General features: G+C 36.9%; 2 protein-coding genes across 3 annotated transcripts in view; one reads left to right on the top strand and one right to left on the bottom strand.

Moving 5' to 3' along the window:
• Positions 1–8,171: 8,171 nt before the first annotated feature.
• Positions 8,172–10,072, top strand: LOC121330417 (ankyrin repeat domain-containing protein 50-like). Its single transcript, XM_041276928.1, has one exon. It carries the CDS (start codon positions 8,289–8,291, stop codon positions 9,921–9,923), a length of 1,635 nt encoding a protein of 544 aa, XP_041132862.1. The 5' UTR covers positions 8,172–8,288; the 3' UTR covers positions 9,924–10,072.
• Positions 10,073–13,340: 3,268 nt separating this feature from the next.
• The window catches only part of LOC121329551 (serine/threonine-protein kinase PAK 4-like), a 33,535-nt gene continuing 25,322 nt past the window's right edge, over positions 13,341–21,553 (bottom strand). Inside the window, exons 6-9 of one of the 2 annotated variants that reach the window (XM_041275180.1) lie at positions 20,247–20,373; positions 19,333–19,458; positions 15,466–15,600; positions 13,341–14,862 (exon numbers count right to left, since the gene is read on the bottom strand). In XM_041275180.1, the coding sequence (XP_041131114.1) occupies positions 14,695–14,862; positions 15,466–15,600; positions 19,333–19,458; positions 20,247–20,373 (556 nt within the window). In that variant the 3' untranslated portion in view covers positions 13,341–14,694. The remainder of the gene's footprint in view (positions 14,863–15,465; positions 15,601–19,332; positions 19,459–20,246; positions 20,374–21,553) is intronic. The other variant, XM_041275181.1, reaches the window with a different exon arrangement.

Below are 21,553 nucleotides of genomic sequence, written 5' to 3'. Positions count from 1 at the left end.
TCTTATTTATAAAATCTTTACCTTTATAAAATCAACCTGACAGTTTCGTTATGTAATGGATGAGAGAATCAGCTCTGGTATAGGGGGGAGTGTTCAGCAAAACCTTGTATTAAGACCTTTTACATGCATTGGATCCCTGTCCTTTTAAGGGATATTTTAAGAGAATCGGTACTTTGTCAACTCCATTTTCTTTCACCACAAGCATGTTTATCTCTAGTCTTGTGTGGTGGTGTTACATTTAGACGAGTCAAACAGTGGTAAAAGAGTTGTAGTGACAAGTCACAGGCAGATCTACATTGGGAAGCACTGTCTATTTCACCAAATATCACCTCTGATAATGCTTTTGATCCCAGGAAACAAAGCAAGGGATCATTGGTGAACATGACAATCAGACTATCTGCCTCTGAATCCCAGATTCAATTGCTATGACTGTTCAGCAGCTAGACATTAATGTTTGTTTTTTTTTTAATTGCAGTTTAATGATAATTACAGTAGTGATACAAAATGTGCTGTGATACAGAAATTCCTTCCACACACAACCTACACACATAATTCTCAGAACAAGAAGGAACTAATTAGTGGGTCTAAAACAAGATACCTAGTAGCCTAGTTTGTGTCATGTGACAGGGAACTGGAGAATCATACAGATCTAGAAATGGCATTTTGGTTGACAAAAGTAAAGCACCTCGAGGGCATGATGTATCAGACAGAATGATAGATGTGTAAAAAGATCTGTATCGTTGGGCCAAACAAAATGCAAATATAAAACTAAATAAAATGAAGAATCTTTATAAAGCAAACATAGAATCACATTTTTAAATTGGGAGGTTTATACAAAAAATACTCAATTGTAGTTGTCAGAGCTCAGCTCAGGGAAACAGAAGCTCTGATAAGCACTTGTGTAGATGTATAATTTGGAGTGAGTCATTTGGGAATTAAAATTGTGATGGAAGAAAAGAGAAATTTGTTTCTAAAATGCCTAAACTTCTCATAACAATGAAACAATGCTGCAAAGTATTTGAGCATCAGGGTATGTATGCAACTGATGTTGATAAAATAATGATGTGCAGATTTTACAACTGTCAGCTGGAATGGGAGTCGAAAAATACCATTCTTAAGCATTAGCTGTTCATTCCTTTTTTCAGAAAATATGGCTTGTTTGCATGTATTAGTATGCTAATTCTTTGTTTTATTTCAAGTGGTGCAAACTTTGCAATGGAGTAAATGCTGTTTTGGTTTTGAATGGATTTGAATGAACGATTCTGCTTTGCTTAGTGTTTAAATAATGAGAAACCCCAAGCTTGTTGTATACTGCTTCAGTGCAATGGGATTGAAATACAAATCCTATATTTATTTTTTTGTATGTGCTGTATGTACAATTATTATGACAATTATTATTAATAATAATAATAATAATAATAACAGAATGTAGGGTGTACCAAAGATTAGGACAGGTTTCTTGTCCAAGACACTTAAAATTCTATATTATCTCTATATGGCAGCTGACGTATTCAGTCTGAGGTCAATGTAAAGGCCATCAACACATTTAGCATGTAGGGTTTACATACTGTACAGTCACTACCTCAGTGGTGCCTGACATATGATGTTGTGGCACGAAGGGGGCAGCAGTTTTGCAAAGTAACTTACACAAGAGATTTGGGGATTTTTGTTTATGCAAAAAGGCACAGTATGCCACCCATCTTAGGTCACATGTCAAAGGGTTTATAATATTTGGAAGGGTTTCCAGAAGTATTTCCAGAACACTCAAAATATGAACTGGGATCCTAAATGGTTGATCAGATATAATATATTTATCATTCCAAGATATACAACAACATCTTACAAGGATGCTTACAAACACTCCTACCTCAGGGGTTACTGTTGACCTCTCTTTAGGGTGCTTTGAATTGGGCAGTGGAGACTGGAACACACTGGGCATCGAAGAACACATGTAAGCTGAAGTGATGCAACCATTGGGGGACAAAATTAAAAACTGCAGATGTTGTTTTCATCACTCGTTGCATTTTCTGTTATTAAGTCCTCTTGATAGGAGATTAAATCTTACACTGCCCTAACGTTACTTAATCATTTTAGAATCCTCCAAAGGGTATATTGAGTGGAAGAGAGATTATTTATAGAACTGGCTTTGTGCTTGAGCATGTCTTTTATTAGTAGAATCAATAGCCCATCAGAAGAAAACAGAATGATTACCAGTTTGAGCAAAATTGTTTATACTGTAGCAGGAATTCAGTTGCAGGTTAAGCAATACCCTATTTCTGAGGGGAGATTTCTACAGTATCTGGAACCCAAGGTGTACAGAGGAATCTTATGCAGTTCATCTTGAACCCAATACATTTTCATAGTTACTTCCATAATGAACACAATGTCAGTGTTGGAATATACACACATTTACCTCATGCTTTGTGAGTATATTGTGACTGAAAGGCAACTGCCATGCCAAGATGGACATCAACCCTTCCTCTGACTAGTCTTAGAACAGCAGGGAATATGTGTAACAATCCCACCTCTGTAAATCTGCAAAAGGCACTTAATCACTACGCGCTTTCTCCAATTTTAAAGGATAACTCATAAATGATCAGACTGGGGTCTTCTCTAAAATGTTAACTTGATTGTTTTTATTCAAAAGTTATTAGGTATTCAATAATTTAGTTTATGTTGCATGCTGTTTTTGCTCAACGTAGATGTGAACTGACAAAGTTTGGGATTGATTTGATCAACCTATGTTACACTGGCTTGAGTCACAGCTGTGTTTTTAGAGCACTTAGAAATCCAGGTTTCATACACAGTAGATTATTTGTTAACTATGCAGTATTCATTTAAATTTAAATACACTGTACATTAGTTGAATATAATTTGTGTTGATTGTTGTTTTTCTACAATACATTACCATAAATTAGTTTTTCAACATCACAATTTTCAGACAATACTGTCATTTAAGTAACTGGCTTATTAAAATGGAACACGTAAGCTATCCTGGGATGGCAGTTTTAATTAACTGGTACAAAAGCCAACTGTGCTTTGCATTTGCTGTTTTGGTGAAAAAAAACAGAAACCAAAGCCTCTGCAGAGCTCATTAATGGATAAGATTTTGCATCTTTTGTTCAGGAAATACAGCATCGCAATCAAATAACCGTTTCTACAGAATGAGGACAAAAGAGACAAGAGGGGCAGTTTGTTGCTAATTTTAAAATTAACCAATTTTCCAAAGCCTTCCGATATTCCTGCATTTAAGGAAATTCGCATTAAAAGGGGGTCACTGAAGTTACAGTATCTGTTAAGCAGGTCAGTTCAGTTTCTAGATGTCACCATTACTAGGGACACCAACCTAATTTTCTTGAGGTGCCAGAAGGAAATAAGATTAGGATCAACTAATGGCCTTTACTTGACTTGTTATCAAAAATGTATTCAAATGCAAAAGAAGCTGTGTTGAAGCAGTTGTTTCTCTGTGAAAGCTCTGTCTGTGAGGGTTAGCTGTTTTGATGGTACTATTATAGTCTGCAGAGCAGGGATGAATGTGTGCATCCCAGTCAGAGCTTTTAAAAGTAAAATTGGTAGATTTCTTTTAAGTTTTAACCATAACCATTGCTATTTAGAGTTTTTGGTAGTAATGAGATAAATCATATTAACATTAAACTCCCCTGAAGTCTTTTTATTGCAGTCCCTGTAGATTCCCAAGAGAAGACTCAACTTTGCACAGCCACGATGCCCTCACTGTGTGCCTTACCCTGCCCACTATGCAGCTGCTTCTTTACCAGCTGAACCACTCAGGGGGCCCAGTCTGAAGACTTCTTTCTAGGAACAAAAGGCATCATACTGTTTAGTGAACACATGCATATTTTTCTGCACAAGAGTACTGCAGGCTTATTTACGCTGTTGTATTAGTATGTGATTGTGTCCATTACAAATAATAAAAACAAAACCTTGTAGTTCAAAGTCAGTGTTTTGATTAAAAAAGACTGTAGGCACGAAACACATTTATTTGTTAGACAAATATATGTTTGGGCAGGTAAGGGTACTCTAAGAAATCATAGCTATAAATCCTAAAGCAAGTCACAAATATAAAAAAAAGTCTGTGTGCCCCCCACATAGGTTCGGTTCGGTTCATAATTCAAAACCCAGCGGGAGTCAAACCCTCACCTTGGATACCAAATGTGTGGGATTGGCAGACAATAGTGGAAACCCATCCATTTACCATCTTACACACAGCTGTTTGACCAGCATAAACGTTTTACATTTTAAGATGTTATGGATAGGGAGAATAGGAGACAGTGGTGGCTTTGTTTAACCAGGTTCTCGTTCTAAGTACATGTTATTGAGGGTAAACAGAATCCAGATTTTCATAACCTACTCATGAACTCTGACCTATGATGTGGCATGTGAGGACTGAGGCAAAATATACTGAATTTGCTGTTGAATCATAGGCTTGAGCACCCCATTGTCTAATAATGCCTCATGTTATAATCTTTACTCTGATGGCTTTTAAGCATTTTTAAATAGTTTCTGACATGTAAGTTCAAAACATACAAAATAGTATAAAAAGTTAAAATGTTATTAGAAATGTTTTTTTTTTTTTTTAATCCACACAGCATATATCCAAAAAGCTATCATCACTTCCACCTGGCTGTCTGCTTTTTAAAAAAAAAACATGCCAGAAAACTGACTGTGGAAAGCAATTAAAATGGGATCCTGTAGTGTGGTCACAATCACTGTTTTTCATTTCCATTTTGTACATTTAGAATCCCGGGAACCCAAGAATCCCACAGTACCAGATACTAACAAGATACAGTCTGCTTTATGTTACAGCTACCTTTTAAAAGGAGAAGGGACTTATTTTATTAAAAACATTTTTATTTTGATAAAACCCAATGAGATTATAAGGTGTTGTTTCCATTTATTTCCGTCACATGTGATGTCCATTAGATGTTCCTGACGTTGACATTATAAGAAATAATGTCAGCGTGAGAAATATTCTGAGTAAGGAAAATTGCAGGCTTTACTTCCCTATTTCTACCTTATTCCATAATGGAAATGCATTTATTTATAATACTGTGCTCCTAACAGAAACTAAACCAATAATAAATCTTGCTGGTTACTGCACAAACCTATAATTCTCTACAAATCCTAGACAACATCCAAAGCTTCAGTTTATGAAACAAACATAAGTTAAAACGGTTGGTCATTAATCACAGCAAATGGTCTGGACCTTGATCGCTAGTGTTTAGATAGCATATTTATTGATTGAATTAGTATTTTCCCTCATACGGCAGTATCGGTGCACAATTACCTCAGACATTCAGACACACATTAGAACATTTGATTTGATAAGGTCTACCAGGGTGAATGAGTGATGATAATGGAAATTCCATGGCAGGTATAACAAAAGCAGAAAGTAACAGACTGAGGGGCAATTCCTGGAACTGTGTAGCAGATAAATCCAGGTATTATGTCTTCATGGATCTAGAACCAAAACACCAGTAAAATCCCTTTGGGACAGAAAAAACTGTCAGACTGTGACAGTAGACTCATTTGCGGGCTGTGACTTGAATGTATTAACTGAAACAATGACTACAGAGTTTACTAGGAATGTTTTACCAGTAATAAATAAATAATAACACCTCTTGATGGACTCTTTGAATCTGTTCGTTTAGCAATGTCATTACATTATTTTCTCAAGGGCACTGCTCACGTTAAAGCCAGACTTTTAATGTTGCATCATTCCTAATAACAAACCAAAACAGAGAATGACAAAAACATTGCCAGATATTACAGTAATTAATATGAAGTAGGCATACATTCAGTTTTTCATTTTGGTGTTAAAAATGTGTCTATTCATGATCATTATTAATTAAAGTTAGTCTTGGGATGAATCATTATTTACTTAATTAGAATTTAAACCATGTGCTGTTTCATATGTAAAGTACATTTGAATTATAGGCACTTATTGTAGAGTTACCCACATATTCAACAATTGTCAGTTACGAGAATCGTTTTGTTATGCGAGTTACTCAAACAATGATAAATCTCAAAGCTACCATGGCGGGAAAAACATTTAATTAGTTAGTGATTTTGCATTTACCTGGATTTCTTTAATTGCTGGCACCTGATCACAATTAACAAATCACAAAAAAAAAAACAACAACAACATGACTGGGTGCAAGGGGATGCCCTTCCCTAGCAATAGTTAGGGAAGGGCATCCCCAGTTGTATCAGTTCCTCAGTTGTATTTTTCTTTCCTAGTTAAAGTTATTATTGTTTAAGGAGCAGGCACATGCCCTGTGAATGCATTTAGCTCAGTTGAGGCAGGGACAAACCCAATAATGCACAAAAAGCAGGTAGAGGTGGAGGTTATGTATATATATATATATATATATATATATATATATATATATATATATATATTATATATATATATATCATATAATATATATAATACAATGTTAACTTTTAAAATAATTGTATTGGTAACAGATAATGTTATGTTTATTATATGTATTTAAGGGAGCACATGATATAATAGATGTACAGAAATTGTGTTCAAAATGCAAAATATGTTAAATGGTATAACCTCGTGTTTTGCACCTGTAATCATGTTTAAGGTTTGCTTTGGTGGTATCCTGCCTGAGAAGTCAACCCATTACAATAATGTGTAACCAAAACAGGTTAAAGATTATGTCATCATTGTACCATTTAAACAATAACAAACTCAGCTGGATTATTATTGCCAGGTAATAGCTTATCCCAAGTGAATGATGTTGTTTGTTCCAGTATTCCTGTTCCAACAAATACACCCCCAGTAGTTAACGAGGAGCACAGGTGTCCGCCACAGAAAACACACAACAAACGTTCAGATGCCAGCAAGATTTAACAAGGTAAGTCAATAACATACACACTCCAGATTCTGACGAAGACAGAAATAACACATGGCCACCTGATAAAGCAACACTCACAGTACAGATCATTACATGGAATTACAAATTAATGTTCAAAATCTTATCTGCTGTACACTTCCTGGTATATGTCTGAAATAAGGTTAAATGACCTAGGAAGTGCAAATGTAGCAGATTTCCTGAGACAGAGGCATGGAAACTAAGAACTTTTTTAAACCAACCATATAATTTAGAAAGCTATAGTAACCTATAGAAATGTATTTGAATATTATTTCTGAGTGATAACCAAATGATCAAAGCTGTATCATTGCAACACATACTTTGTAATCTCTCTAGCATGCATTTGTTTTCAGGTGAAGTTCAAGAGCCTACAGTGTGCATTACATTCTGTGCTGCCAGTCTACACTGTTATCTGCTTGTGGTATGATTAGTATTTCGCTACATCGTTACTTCAAAATAACAGGAAAATGGCAAATGCTGGTACAGGGCTGGTACAACATGGATTGCAGCATTATTGCATACTGTTTGTATCATTTAAAGAGAGGTTTCTTGAAGTGTGCCAATTTCGTGTCAGAACTTTTTTATTTCACATAATGTCCCAAACAAACTGAAATTACTTCTTATGTCTCAGCCTTTGCTGAAATTAAATAGAAGGCTCAGAATCGAATATGTTTAAGTCCCATTTGGAATTTTGAAAAAAAAACTAAGTTAAAAATAGAACTGAAGATAAGTGTACAAGACTGCAGATAAGTGTATAATTGAACAGGTACAGTAATGAAATACAGCATCCGGAGTACAGAATAAGTTACTTGGTTATACAATAAAATGAAAAATGTCCTACTCAAGATGAGCACTTAATTATAAATATCAGAGGGAACGATTATAAGACTAGTATGCTATGATGAAAACACTTACAGTGCATTTGGTGCACATGTAAATCTCACAGTTTTTAGTATATTGATGTGCAAACAGCTAGAAAGAGCAGAGCTAACAACTACTACCGCAAATCGGTTTCAAAACTAGTGTTAAATGCTATCCCCTATATGTACAAAGAAACAGAATTTGTCTTTCCCTGCGTAATTACTTAGTCACAAACAGCCTGCCTCTATGCACAGCCTGTACAAGAAATTGTGAATGGATGTTCCTACAGCATCATAAACCTCAGAAGACCGTTTCCTTGGTAACACAGGCTGGATAAATAAGAAGGTATAAAAACCAGGCACATCTTAGCTTAGTTTCATTCATAGCTGCAAGACCCACTCAGGTACAAGGATAGAAAATACAAAGAGACTGCTGACTCAACCTTCACACAGAGAGACTAGACAGAAGCAACGTGAAGTAAAGTGTTTGCTCAGATACAGAAAAACGGAGAAGTCAATCATGCTGAGACCTAAAGATCTCGGTCAAGATTCTGGGACCAAGACTTTCCTGGATGCCATGAACAGCGGCAAGGTCCACCTGGCACGCTTTGTCCTTGATGCTCTGGATGGAAGGATTATCAACTCCAAAACAGAGAATGGCAAAACCCCCCTAATGTTTGCCATTTGTCTGCCAGATCCAGGGTTGAGAATGAAATTCACAAGATTGCTTCTGGAGAAGGGGGCTGATGTGAACTGTCAGGAGGATCATGGAAGGACGGCACTAAGCCTGGCTTGCGAAATGGGGCATCTGGAAGTGGTGAAGCTGTTGGTGCAGTTTAGTGCCGACCCTGAGATCCAAGATGCCTTGGGAAACAACGCCTTGATGCATGCAGCCTGCTCCGGACACAGCCAAGTTCTGGAATTTCTCATCAGAGCTTTCAAGAGGCTTGGACTAGAGCTGGACAGGACCAACCATGCTGGGCACTCGGCTATCCAAGTGGCCACTCTTTTTGGCCACAGCCAGTGTGTACAGGCATTGAACATCCCAGGACACAAGTGCCCTGGGTCAGAAGACCAGCTGTTGGACATGAAAAGTAAAGAGCTGGGAGACCCACGGCACCCATCCCGGCTGCCGAAGCAAGTGCTTGAAAAAATTACAAAACAGTTTCAGGATAAATGCGAAGACCACCTCCCGACTCTGTTTCAAAAGCAACTGAAAGTGGGAGACAGCATCGGACTGAGGAAACGAGTTAAAGCTCAAAACCAGTCCCCAGATAGAAAATGTCAGCATCAACCTTTTATAAGTCATCTGAAACATGTGCTGCACCACAAGGACAGCCAAGACACAAAATCTGGAATCTTGTTCACAGCAAAACAGATGCAGAACTGTAGACTAAAGAACACAAGAGGAAATAAAACACCGGAAAGCACTACAGATAGCCCAAATGAAGAAGAGCACAAAGAGAGTACTGATCAACAAGGTGCACTTGAGACTTTCAATTTTAGGATTAAGTCAGCCTCGTTTACCAACGAGAAAGTTGGCTTATTTGATGTAAGTGATGCCTATCACAGAGTTAAGCGAGGGTCACAACAGCTGGAACAAGCAGTATTCTCAAAGAGGCAGGACCAAGGAATTACTTGCCCTTTGATCAAGGACATAGGGAAATGTGTTACTATTAACAACACACCCCTAAATCGTACAGTTTCTGAACAGTCGCTTGAATATCACAATGACAGCCAAAGGGCAATAGTCGATAGTCTCAACTCGGATGAAGGGGAAGTCAGCGATATTAATGAAAGGTTAAAGCGCACCGGTCAGTATCAAAAGAGATTCAGTCTCCCCTACTACGGGCGCCCCGATAAGCTTCTTGCGCAGAGAGAGGAGATCTCGCAAGAGAATATCCCACCTCGTCCTGCGAGGATTTCTACGTTGGGGACCCAGTTATTTTGGAGGTTAACCGCCCCCGAGTTCCTGAGACTGGTAAAAGAGTTTCCGTCTGACTCTGCGTCCGTGAGAGGACAGATGTCTAGAACGGAGACCGGTCCACTTTCCAAAACGCACCAGCAAGTCAACTATCAGGCCAGCATAGACAGCATCAGCGGGGTTAGATGTGAGTTTGAAAACAATGGAGCCAACGTGGTCTATTATGTATAATAGTGCTATACACAACAGGATATGTTGAAAATTAATTTTACGGTAGCAAAATGCCTAATATTTGAGTACGAACGGGATGCCTTTTTTTAACTTGGATACTCAAATGTAGATGAGAACTGTAATATGCCGGTATCCATAGTACAGATTAAAAGGGGTTATGTTGGAATTCAAAAATAAGTTTAGAGATGCAGTCTCCTTACTGTTTTGCAGAAAAAAAACAAACAAACTGAGATGTAGCTACTAAAATCAGAGAATGAAGCTTTTTTTAAATAGAAATATACAGTACGCTGTATTTTAAACGAATTTGTACAGATACAATTTGCTATAGCATTTTTGGGTCATGCAAATAAGGTTATATGAATCGCCTACAAAGAATATTCATGCAAAAACGGCTTTTAATTGTAAAAAATCAGCCGACCTATATTTATAATTAGGTCCATGGTAAAAATGTTACTTCACAGCAAAACTGTCACAGCCAGTGACACGCTTCACTTGTGTAATGTAAGGTATACTTTTCACATTGATACAGTGTGTATCAAACACGTTTGTCTTTCTTTGGTAAATGAAATGCTCTTATACCGTCATTTGTGTTTTTTATACTGAAGGGAAACCTTTAGATTGTGTTTAGCCTTTAGATTAAAAGCACATCAACTGTACAGCAAGAACATTGTTTTCTGTTGTCAATGTCCTGTATTTTTAAAATAAAATGATAATAATAAAAATAATAAATAATAATAAAAAAAAAAAAAACCCCAACACACTTACCGACCATAAGTCTCAAAAAAGTTACAATGTTTGTCAATCCAATTGTCCGATGTTATATATAACTTAAGAACATAAGAACATAAGAAAGTTTACAAACGAGAGGAGGCCATTCGGCCCATCTTGCTCGTTTGGTTGTTAGTAGCTTATTGATCCCAAAATCTCATCAAGCAGCTTCTTGAAGGATCCCAGGGTGTCAGCTTCAACAACATTACTGGGGAGTTGATTCCAGACCCTCACAATTCTCTGTGTAAAAAAGTGTCTCCTATTTTCTGTTCTGAATGCCCCTTTTTCTAAACTCCATTTGTGACCCCTGGTCCTTGTTTCTTTTTTCAGGTCGAAAAAGTCCCTTGGGTCGACACTGTCAATACCTTTTAGAATTTTGAATGCTTGAATTAGGTCGCCACGTAGTCTTCTTTGTTCAAGACTGAACAGATTCAATTCTTTTAGCCTGTCTGCATATGACATGCCTTTTAAGCCTGGAATAATTCTGGTCGCTCTTCTTTGCACTCTTTCTAGAGCAGCAATATCTTTTTTATAGCGAGGTGACCAGAACTGCACACAATATTCAAGATGAGGTCTTACTAGTGCATTGTACAGTTTTAACATTACTTCCCTTGATTTAAATTCAACACTTTTCACAATGTATCCGAGTATCTTGTTAGCCTTTTTTATAGCTTCCCCACATTGCCTAGATGAAGACATTTCTGAGTCAACAAAAACTCCTAGGTCTTTTTCATAGATTCCTTCTCCAATTTCAATATCTCCCATATGATATTTATAATGTACATTTTTATTTCCTGCGTGCAGTACCTTACACTTTTCTCTATTAAATGTCATTTGCCATGTGTCTGCCCAGTTCTGAATCTTGTCTAGATCATTTTGAATGACCTTTGCTGCTGCAACAGTGTTTGCCACTCCTCCTACTTTTGTGTCGTCTGCAAATTTAACAAGTTTGCTTACTATACCAGAATCTAAATCATTAATGTAGATTAGGAATAGCAGAGGACCTAATACTGATCCCTGTGGTACACCGCTGGTTACCACACTCCATTCTGAGGTTTTTCCTCTAATCAGTACTTTCTGTTTTCTACATGTTAACCACTCCCTAATCCATGTACATGTGTTTCCTTGAATCCCAACTGCGTTCAGTTTGAGAATTAATCTTTTGTGCGGGACTTTGTCAAAAGCTTTCTGGAAATCTAAATAAACCATGTCATATGCTTTGCAATTATCCATTATCGATGTTGCATCCTCAAAAAAATCAAGCAAGTTAGTTAGGCACGATCTCCCTTTCCTAAAACCATGTATGACTTAACTGTATAACACATTCATTTTGCATGCATTTGCATGCATCTTAAAATAATGCAAAACACAACATAGCCTGCATAGTAATATTCCTACGGGACATAACGAATTATGTTATGCTACCTTTGGGGACACTATATTTACAAAAAAAACAAAAAAAAAAACAATCATATACATTACTATTATAATCCAATACTATTATATAACCTACCAAAGTGTAATTTGACTGTTTATATTATGATTATTATGTGTGTGTGTGTGTGTGTGTGTATATATATATATATATATATATATATATATATATAATATATATATATATATATATATATATTAGCGATCTTGGTTAACGCAGGCAGGCGCATCACACAGGATGAAACAATTCATACACAGACGGAGGGCAGACGCTATACTGCCACCTGGAAGTTGGTTACTTATTCACGGTTCCTTATTCGCGGTGTAGTTGACAAAGCAGCGTGTCCTTTTTCTGTGTGTTTTAACTCATTACACATCATGCTCAATTAATATAGTGCTCCTATTTAAAAAATAATCGCTCCTTTTTTAAAAAAAAGGAAAATATTAATAACAAATCTGTATCAGCAGCGTAGCGGTAAGCTATATTACCCGTTGTTTTGTCCCATTTACCCCCTTAGACTCCTTGCTCACTAAATCTCGAAGTATCCCTAGATAGGTTATCACCCCCTCTTTGTAAAAACATTAGATATTTTAATGAGAAAGCCGTACCCCACGAGCAAAAGCACCCCAAAATGTAACACATTATAACCAATACAGAGCGCATGGGGGCACGTTTTTGGATGTTCCATGTACTCCCTTAGACGCCGTGCTCACTAAATATTTAGGTATCCCTAGATAGGCTATCGTCTCCTCTTTGCTAAAACGCTAACGATTTTAGTGAGCAAGCCGTACCCCACGTTGATTTTCAATGGACACTTAAATAAGGTTTCTGAATTTGTCTGTTTTGGGAAACTTCTGGTCTGCCCTCACTGGGGTAAATTTTAATGATCTTATCAGTTCTAATATATTCATATATGAATTTCCCCCTGGGTTTAATTATAAATCTATTTATTAAAATTATTAATAACATTAAAAAAAAAAAAACAGTGGAAAGGTATAAAGCAGGTTAATGAGCTTGAGGCTGTATTAAGATCTGGAGCAGGTCAGATTATTAAAATAGATCACATTGTCTATAATGTCCACTTTATATGAAAGGTGGGAATTATTTATTTTTTAAAACACCCACAATCAGATATTTTGCTTTAAATACATTTGTAATTTTATTTCCAATACAAAAATCTGAAAAAAAAAAAACATATCACATTTTTCATTTGCTGGCCATTTATCTTCAGCATGTTCTCTAGCTGGATAAACATTACCTTGAAATACAGTAGTGGCTGTGTATGATGTAAAGTGCAATATTAGTGTGGTGGGTGAGCAAGCAGGCTGGTGTAATCTCTCTGCTGTGTGTCACTACTGCTGGGCTGAGACAACACACAGGCAGAAGGAATTCCGAAGAGTTTCAGACTGCAGGCTATTCAAAAATCACCTGTAAAAGTCCATGTGAACATTAGGAGAACTTAAGAAACACAGGAGCCTTGATTCTCAAAGCTTTTTACTTTATTCTAAAAGAAAAAAATGCACCTAATTAATAAACATATTAACCTTGACATAAACAACTGAGCCTTCGTTATTCAAGAGCTCATTAGTAGTATTAATTGTTAGTTTGTAATCTTATTTTAGTAATCTTAGGAAATTATCTGAACAGCAAAGGTGATTTATACAGAACACACATAATAGGATATTAACAAGGTAAAAAAATAAAATAAATAACATACTGTATTGGCAAAATGTAGATACAAAGTACCTCTTTAACAATTTTAAGTAAAAAAAACTTTGAGAATCTGGCCCATGGTATGCTTGTTTGAGCTAAATGCATGGTGGATCAAATACTTTCACTGTTCAAATCATTTTAAGAAATTCTCAAGAGAATTTTTCTTTTTTACTTTTGTGTTTTAAGTACTATGCCAGGTTTGGTCCTATTTGGCTATTTAAACAGTGGTTTAAACTGTTATTTAGATTAGTCACGGTTTAGATCAATTCAGTTGACCCCATACAGTACATATTCCCCCACCAAAGCTATAAATTGCACATTACTGGTGTCAGTAGAGAGAAGGAATAGCATTTCTTAACAAGTGGACCTGCACAGGTTCCCAGAAAATAGTCTTTAAAAGCTCAGACAATGAAAATATCTTGAAAAATCAGGTCACTGTGGCGTACAGTATGTGGAATAACATTGTAAAAAATGATCATGCCAATCACATTTGGGCAAAATATATTGCTTTCATTAGCTTAACCATTCAGAGGTCAGGTAGATCACCATAAATAAGAAAAGACAGTGAGGAATGTCCATACCAAGTTGTAAAACAAGAAGTGAAACATGCAGACATAATTAACATGGTATCTGTTACTGTATGCTCTCGCTCTCTCTCGCTCTCTCTCTCTCTCTCTCTCTCTCTCTCTCTCTCTCTCTCTCTCTCTCTCTCTCTCCTTGTCCTTGATGTAGGGTCAGCAAGACTTTGGGTTGTCTGGCAATATCAGAGAGATCTTCAAAGTTGCCCCTGTAACTACTGTTGGCAGCAAACTTGCCCCTGTAGTGACTGCTGGTGAGTGGAGCTTCGGCCTTTTATCAGCATGCTGACATGCGTTTACGGTACTTCTCGATAAGGGGGATGAGGCAGCGTGAGGTTCCTGTCTGGAGCAGGAACGGGTGTTCCAGGAGGTCCATGGCGGTCGCTCTCTGCAATGGATCGCTGGTCAGCATCCGGCCCAGGAAATCTTTAAGAACCGGCGAGGCCTGCAAGATTAAAGAAAAATAGGTTACAAAATACTCTACTGTATCACAAGTAGTTTTCTCAGTAAACTAAAATCTAGTTACAGTAGGTCTTTGTTTTTTGTGACTTGTTCTAATGTGTGTGTGTGTGTTTGTATATTTGATCAAAGTGGAGAATAGACAGAATTTGTTTTATGCCTTTCAAAATGTATTAAAAAAATAAATAAACACATACACTTTTGACGACATTTGCTTTCATCGTACTTAGAAATGTACTTTAAGACTAGTAGGGAGCAAATTTGATTTCAGGTAACCTAAATTGTGGCAAGTAAATAATTTTATTAGGAATAAATAAGAATACAGTTTTTGTACTTGAGGTGCTGATGCTATTCCTGTCGTAAAATGTTTTCCTACCAACTTCTTCTAAGCATCAGAGAATATTCTTTCAACAAATCGAACTGTCGCTAGTTCATTCTTAGCTCTATCTTGCAAGGCTGCAAAAATATTTTCATTGAAGTGATATGGTTGCACACTCCAATAAGAAATATCAAAATTGATTTTGTAGGTATTTTAAAGGATAGAGGCCATTTGGTCAGTGTGGTCTGATTAGAAAGGCTGGACACTCACCATGTGTGTGTTTTTCACCGAGGGAGGGGGCTGGTCTCGAAGGCGCTTCATGGCCTGCACTGGATCATCGCTGAAATAGGGAGGCTCTCCATCCACCATCTCCACCACCATGATCCCCAGAGACCAGACATCCACCTGGACCCAACAACAGGGACTATGTTGGTTGTCATGGCATTTTCAAGAAATGATTATTAACTATTGTTTGTGAGCGTAATGTAATGGGTATGGAATCTCTTATCAAATGGTTTGTAAACAGGAAGTAAAATGGATATGTGAAAAAGCAAGTGATCTGTACCTCTGATCTGACTAGAACTTAAAATACAATGGCAGTGAAATGGTTTACTGGACAGCCCCTGCAGATGGAACTTGGAGTCTTTAGTAGAACACAATTCTATCTGAGGTTGAAACAAACCTTTTGTTATACAGAAAGAGAACCAGAAATCATACAGAGAAAAGGCAATATTCAGAAGTACAAACAGTGTCGTGTCTCAGATAACACTAACTACGACTGCAATGGTACCAGGAAACAAGGTATTGATCAGAAAATGCCAGTGCTGGTACTAAACATCTCCATTTTCCTAGCATGTCATGCTGTGTTTCTGTGATCATTGTGCTACCAGCTGCAGTACTTCTCTGAGGTCCCTCACTGCCAGCGACACACACAGCTAACACCCTGTAAACCCCACCTGTGGAACTGGCTTAGAATTGTCAACTTTAGATAACAACTATAGAAACATGATTATCTGTAATAATATTTTAAGATATAGTAGTTTTTCAAGGTCTTATGTATTTTTTGTGAAAGAAAAAACATACTTTTAGTCTTTCAAAACTAAATACAAACAACTAAGTTGCACAGTTGAGTCCTCAAGTTGCTTTTTACTAAGTTTGGAAACATTAACAATTTTATTTTACATTTGCAAAAAAAAAAAGCTTGCAAATTAAACCTTGCAAAAGCATGCTACATTAAATGCCATTCAACATATCTATGCTGGTAGAATGTGAAGGAGCAGTAATTTGGGAATAGCTGCAGTTATTACAGTATATCTAGAAAAATATAAGAACAGTTTTCTTGTTGAACAGAAGGGAGGAATCACTACTACTATACCACTAATTACCCTATACATGGAGGGATTGTACTTCACAGTTTAAACCAGTTGAGACCAAGGCTGCTATTAGGTATCAAAGTCTAAACTGGGTGTTTATTGGGACTATACTGAGATTCCGTGGGTTAAAGGTTAAACCAAGACGCACACACAGTAGTCGAGTGTGAGCTCTCAGCGTTGCTGGCTCCCCTTCCTTGCCGGGCACCACTGGTATATCTGTGGCCTTTGTTGCCCTTGTGAGATGGTTTCTGTTTCTGTGGTCGTTTATCTCTTGTGTTCTATTTTTTATTCTGCTTTTGATACTATATTTCTTGGCTGATATGACAGCCAAAGCTGTCCGGCTTGAGTTTACCCTTAAACTGTAACTTACATCGACTTGTTTTGGTTTTTACTCTCCTATTACATCCATATGCTTTTTACATGCACTCTGAGAGGTTCTTATTGTACTGAGTTATGTGTCTGTTACAGGACCTTATACAATATATAAGCCAAAGTCCACAGAAGAAAGCGCCAATGCCATCTGCTGTTTTGGATGAGCACTAGATTGTATTTGTTCCTGCTAATATCAAGACAGTTTGACTGATCTAGTTTAAGTAAGATGTGGCTCTGGCAGGCAATTAGAACTGAAGAGCAGTAATGTAAAACAATGTTGAAATGTAAAAAAATAAATAAAAAAATACACATTTGAGTAATTGTAATAAGAATTACTGCACACATCATAAAAAGGTAAAGGGACAGTAAACATTTTGAAATTACTCCCTTTATATTCTTACATTTTTTGCCTTATCCATGTATGTATTTTGAAGCCTGTAAGTTAAGATGAGGCTGTGTGGCCTAGTGGTTAAAGAAACATACTTGTAACCAGGAGGTACCTGGTTCAAACCCCAGCTCCCCCACTAACTTGTTGTGTGACCCTGAGCAAGTCACTTAACATTCTTGTTCTCTGTCTTTTGGGTGAGATGTTGTTGTAAGTGACTCTGCAGCTGATGCATAGTTCATACATACTAGTCTCATATCTCGTAAAGACCTTTGTGATGGTGGTCCACTATATAAAAATAAAGATTATTATTATTAATTATTTTAATATGTGTTTGGTATATGCACAATCTGTATATTAAAACGAATTCCAACATAATAAAAGGATTGCATTTTATACATACACAAAAATGAGTATGGTTACATTTTTTTAAAAACTATTTCAGACGGACATCCTTTGAAAATAACAAGCCTATACATGAAGTCGTGAGCTATAAGATACTGATGAAGAGACTAGAAGAAATATTGCCTTGGGACAAGTTAGACTACATGGTTCATAATAATAATTTATACTATCTGAATTTGCATGAGATATATTTTGTATCTGTTCGTTCTACAATGAATGTGTTCAGAATCATCATGTATTCCTGTTTCTGCAGGATATTTGGCATGTTTAACCATGTGGGACCCAAGCATATTTCCAAATAGGTGAAAGAATATTGGGGTATAAATATCCACTGGATGTATACCTCTAAGTGGGGATATTTCGATTTTATTCTAAAAAAAAAAAAAAAAAAATTGAAACTGTAGCAAACATGAAATTGCAAAATCTGTCTTCACACATAAATAATCTACAAACCAATAGAGATAAGATGATTATAGGAACTACATGAACACAATTTTGATCTTTTATTTAACATCATGTAATCAAAGAAAAAACCGCAAAATGATATCACAAAAGTCTACTGGAAGCCATAATAGTAGCACAGTATTTCATTTTAGATTTTGAAATGTCACATTTTTTAATTTGTGTCAGTTTTTCCTTAAGTATATTGAAAAACTACAAAGTGGTATGTCAGTCAATATATTAAGGTAACATTGTTAAGCAGGTTTCATTTGACTTTATGAAGCAAAAATTGCGGTTCAAAAGAAGTGACTTGAGGGTTGAGAAAGATATGCTTATTATCTGAACTGGTCAGAACTGGTGAGTCAGTGACTCTTAATCAAGCATATTAACCATCATAGTGAAAGAGCCATCCTGATACCTGAGGTTATCTAATTAATATCACAGATGATTGCCACAGTATGTCCATAACTACTTAAAGGCCTTCATACACTGGACGCGACGCGATTTTTACTGGGGCAACATGACAAATTCGCTGCAAAAACCCCATGCATGCCAGAAGCGATCACAGACACGACGCGAGAGCTGGAAATTTCAGAAAGTATGATTACTAACAAACAAACGCAATAGCGCTGGATCTGGGTGCCCAACATCTTAAGAAAAAGATCAGCTATAGGTGAATTCCACAGATTAGTCCAAGAACTCAAATTAGATGGTGCCAGATTCAGACAGTACTTTCGTATGTTGACAACCCAATTTGAAGACCTGTTGCAGATTGTTGGCATGCACTTACACAAAAATAATTGCTTTGACTTGTCAAAAAGGTCAGGGAAATTAGATTCTGCAAGTATAATCTTCTACTCCATTTTGAGGGAAAGTGAAACCGGGCCTGATTTCAAACCACATGACATGCAGCTGTTCTCTGATTGCTTATTTGTGTAGTTGTCACACGACAAGTCTATTTTTTTTTCATCGCTCGCGTTAGACTTTGTGTCGCGGCAACATCGCTTGTCATGCCGCCTTTGGCGTGAAAGGCGCTACTGAAAAGCAGAGGTTTTATTAATTTTCTTGTGCCGATTTGTTGTGTCGCTCTTCGTGTCGCAACTGGTGTGTAAGGGCCTTAACTCTCTCCTTTGTTAACAGCAGTTTCCAGCATGTGCTTACCCCTGTCCCGTATGGTGTTTTGGAGATGACTTCTGGTGCCATCCAATATGGGGTTCCTACCAGGGACATCCTCTTTGGCACGTCTTTACTGATCTGTGCACAAAACCCAAAGTCTGACAGTTTGATCTGGAAAATAAGGCAAGATTAATAATCGCTTTTTAATGGATGCCATATCTCTTGAAGATGTAAAAATGAGTTGCGGTTGCACTGTGGCGTCTGGGGACATGAATTGTCCCATATTGTTTTCTTTAAGTTGCAAAACCAAAAATAAAATGTTTTTTTTTTACAACAGAATATTATACAACTCTTGATTAGATTTAAAAAAGTATATTATATGTATGCACTATTTACTATTGTCATGAATTTCCTATTGATCAATATTACAAAATCAACTTGGCTCATCAGGCACCTATATTTTTTTTTTAGCCATGTTTATCAAATGGAAATTTCTGATAAACAATGACATCATTACTTGCGCAGAAACCTACAAGCATCTACCGTGGTTGTTTCAGTGCAGTTTTAATACACAAACCTAGTTGCTGCGCATTAACTGAACTAAATTGGTAACAGAACTCGCTACCTGTTCCGAACAAGATTAACTAGTGCGGTTGTCGCTGCCTTTTGCATCCGAACTGTGTATGTACTTAAACCATATTAAGAGCAAAAGGTGAATTCGCAACCGCATTTAGGCTGTGTGTTTATGAGACCTAAATAATGCTAATTATAGCAGTCACTGTGTTTACAGCATCAACAAAAAGTGATCACCAAAGAATCTGATATTTTGCATGTAGTCTGTGTATAAGATACCACACAGTAACAACCTCCAGGAAGTTTTAAAATAAACATTTTTAAAAGAGACTGATGAAGGCTGCAGTGACTGTCACACGAGCGAGTGTTTTGTGTGTCCTGCATACCCGTCCATCGAGGGAAAGGAGGATGGAGTCACTTTTGATGTCTCGGTGGATCACTCCCTGGGAATGGAGGTAGGACATGGCCTGCAGCACTGCCTCACACACTGTGGCAATCTGCTCCTCATTCAGCCTGTGAAACCAAACGACATAACAGGAAACCACTTCACCTGCTTTCTTCCACTCATTTTACAAACAAACTTTCCCAATGGCTTGCTGGCAGCGTTTGGTAAATAACAACTTGATGTTAAAGGCTTATCAACACGATTCACCTCTATTATACAATGCAGATAAAGTATTTCCCTCATTTTTTATTTTACTGCAGTGTAGTTTCAAACACTGATTATGCTGGTAATAATCGAATGTCACACAATTTCTAAAGCCAAACAAACAAAATGTCATGGAAAAGGATATGCGTACTAATAGAAAAGAGTCAGATCCAAGACTTACTCATTGTTTGACTGCCCAGCTTTTACATTCATTACCAGATAGGTGATGAACAGGATAAAGTTAATCAGTACTCAGTGCAAAATAAATCAATGCAAAATAAACATAAAAACATAAAAACGTCATTTCCCTGTGAAATTCTCAATTCAATGCTCATTTTTACAGCCATTTTCTAAAAATGATGCTGGTTGTTAATTTAGTGTCAGGAAAGGTTTGGTATAATGGCATTGGCTTCAATCAGGCTATATTCCAGCTGACAAAGGCTTCTTATCACACCTCAGTCCTGTACTGAACACCCCCAACAGTCAGCCCTGTGCTTCACTCAAGTTTTTTGTGGTTGGTTTTGTGATGTGCACTGATGTTGTACATTTGAGAGCTCCTAACTCATGGGTTATCCTGTTGTGCCACCTATCTACTATTCAGTGATTTCCATCCACAAGAGCCTTAGTACTGCAATCGACATGGTACGTTTTAAACTGAAAGTTACTAGATTTATAGATGTGCTAAATACAGTGTAGACAAGCATAGTAAGTGATGTTTGCAGGGGTTTTGTTTAGTAAATAAAGCAAGAATTTCTATAAAATGGGAATTAAAATAATATTTGTAAATCTTTCTGTAATAGGTGATGTTAACTTGCTCTGTTTTATTTTATAAACCAGTAAGAAGCCAAATCTTTTCCCCCAATTTGTAGCAGTTCAACAGTTCTAATTTAGAGAAGAATTCATTATATTATAATCTTTATGGAACTACCCATGTGAAGGCCACAATGGTGGACATTTGTGATCACGTAACCTTTAAGTAAACTTCAGAGTCTGTTTCAGTCAGTGTGCAATGTGTCAGCCAGCTGTGATGCTATGATACAAGTG

Source organism: Polyodon spathula, chromosome 17 (genome assembly GCF_017654505.1).
Source record: "Polyodon spathula isolate WHYD16114869_AA chromosome 17, ASM1765450v1, whole genome shotgun sequence".
NCBI classification, from domain to species: Eukaryota; Metazoa; Chordata; class Actinopteri; order Acipenseriformes; family Polyodontidae; genus Polyodon; species Polyodon spathula.
This window is presented reverse-complemented; position numbering and strand designations above follow the sequence as displayed.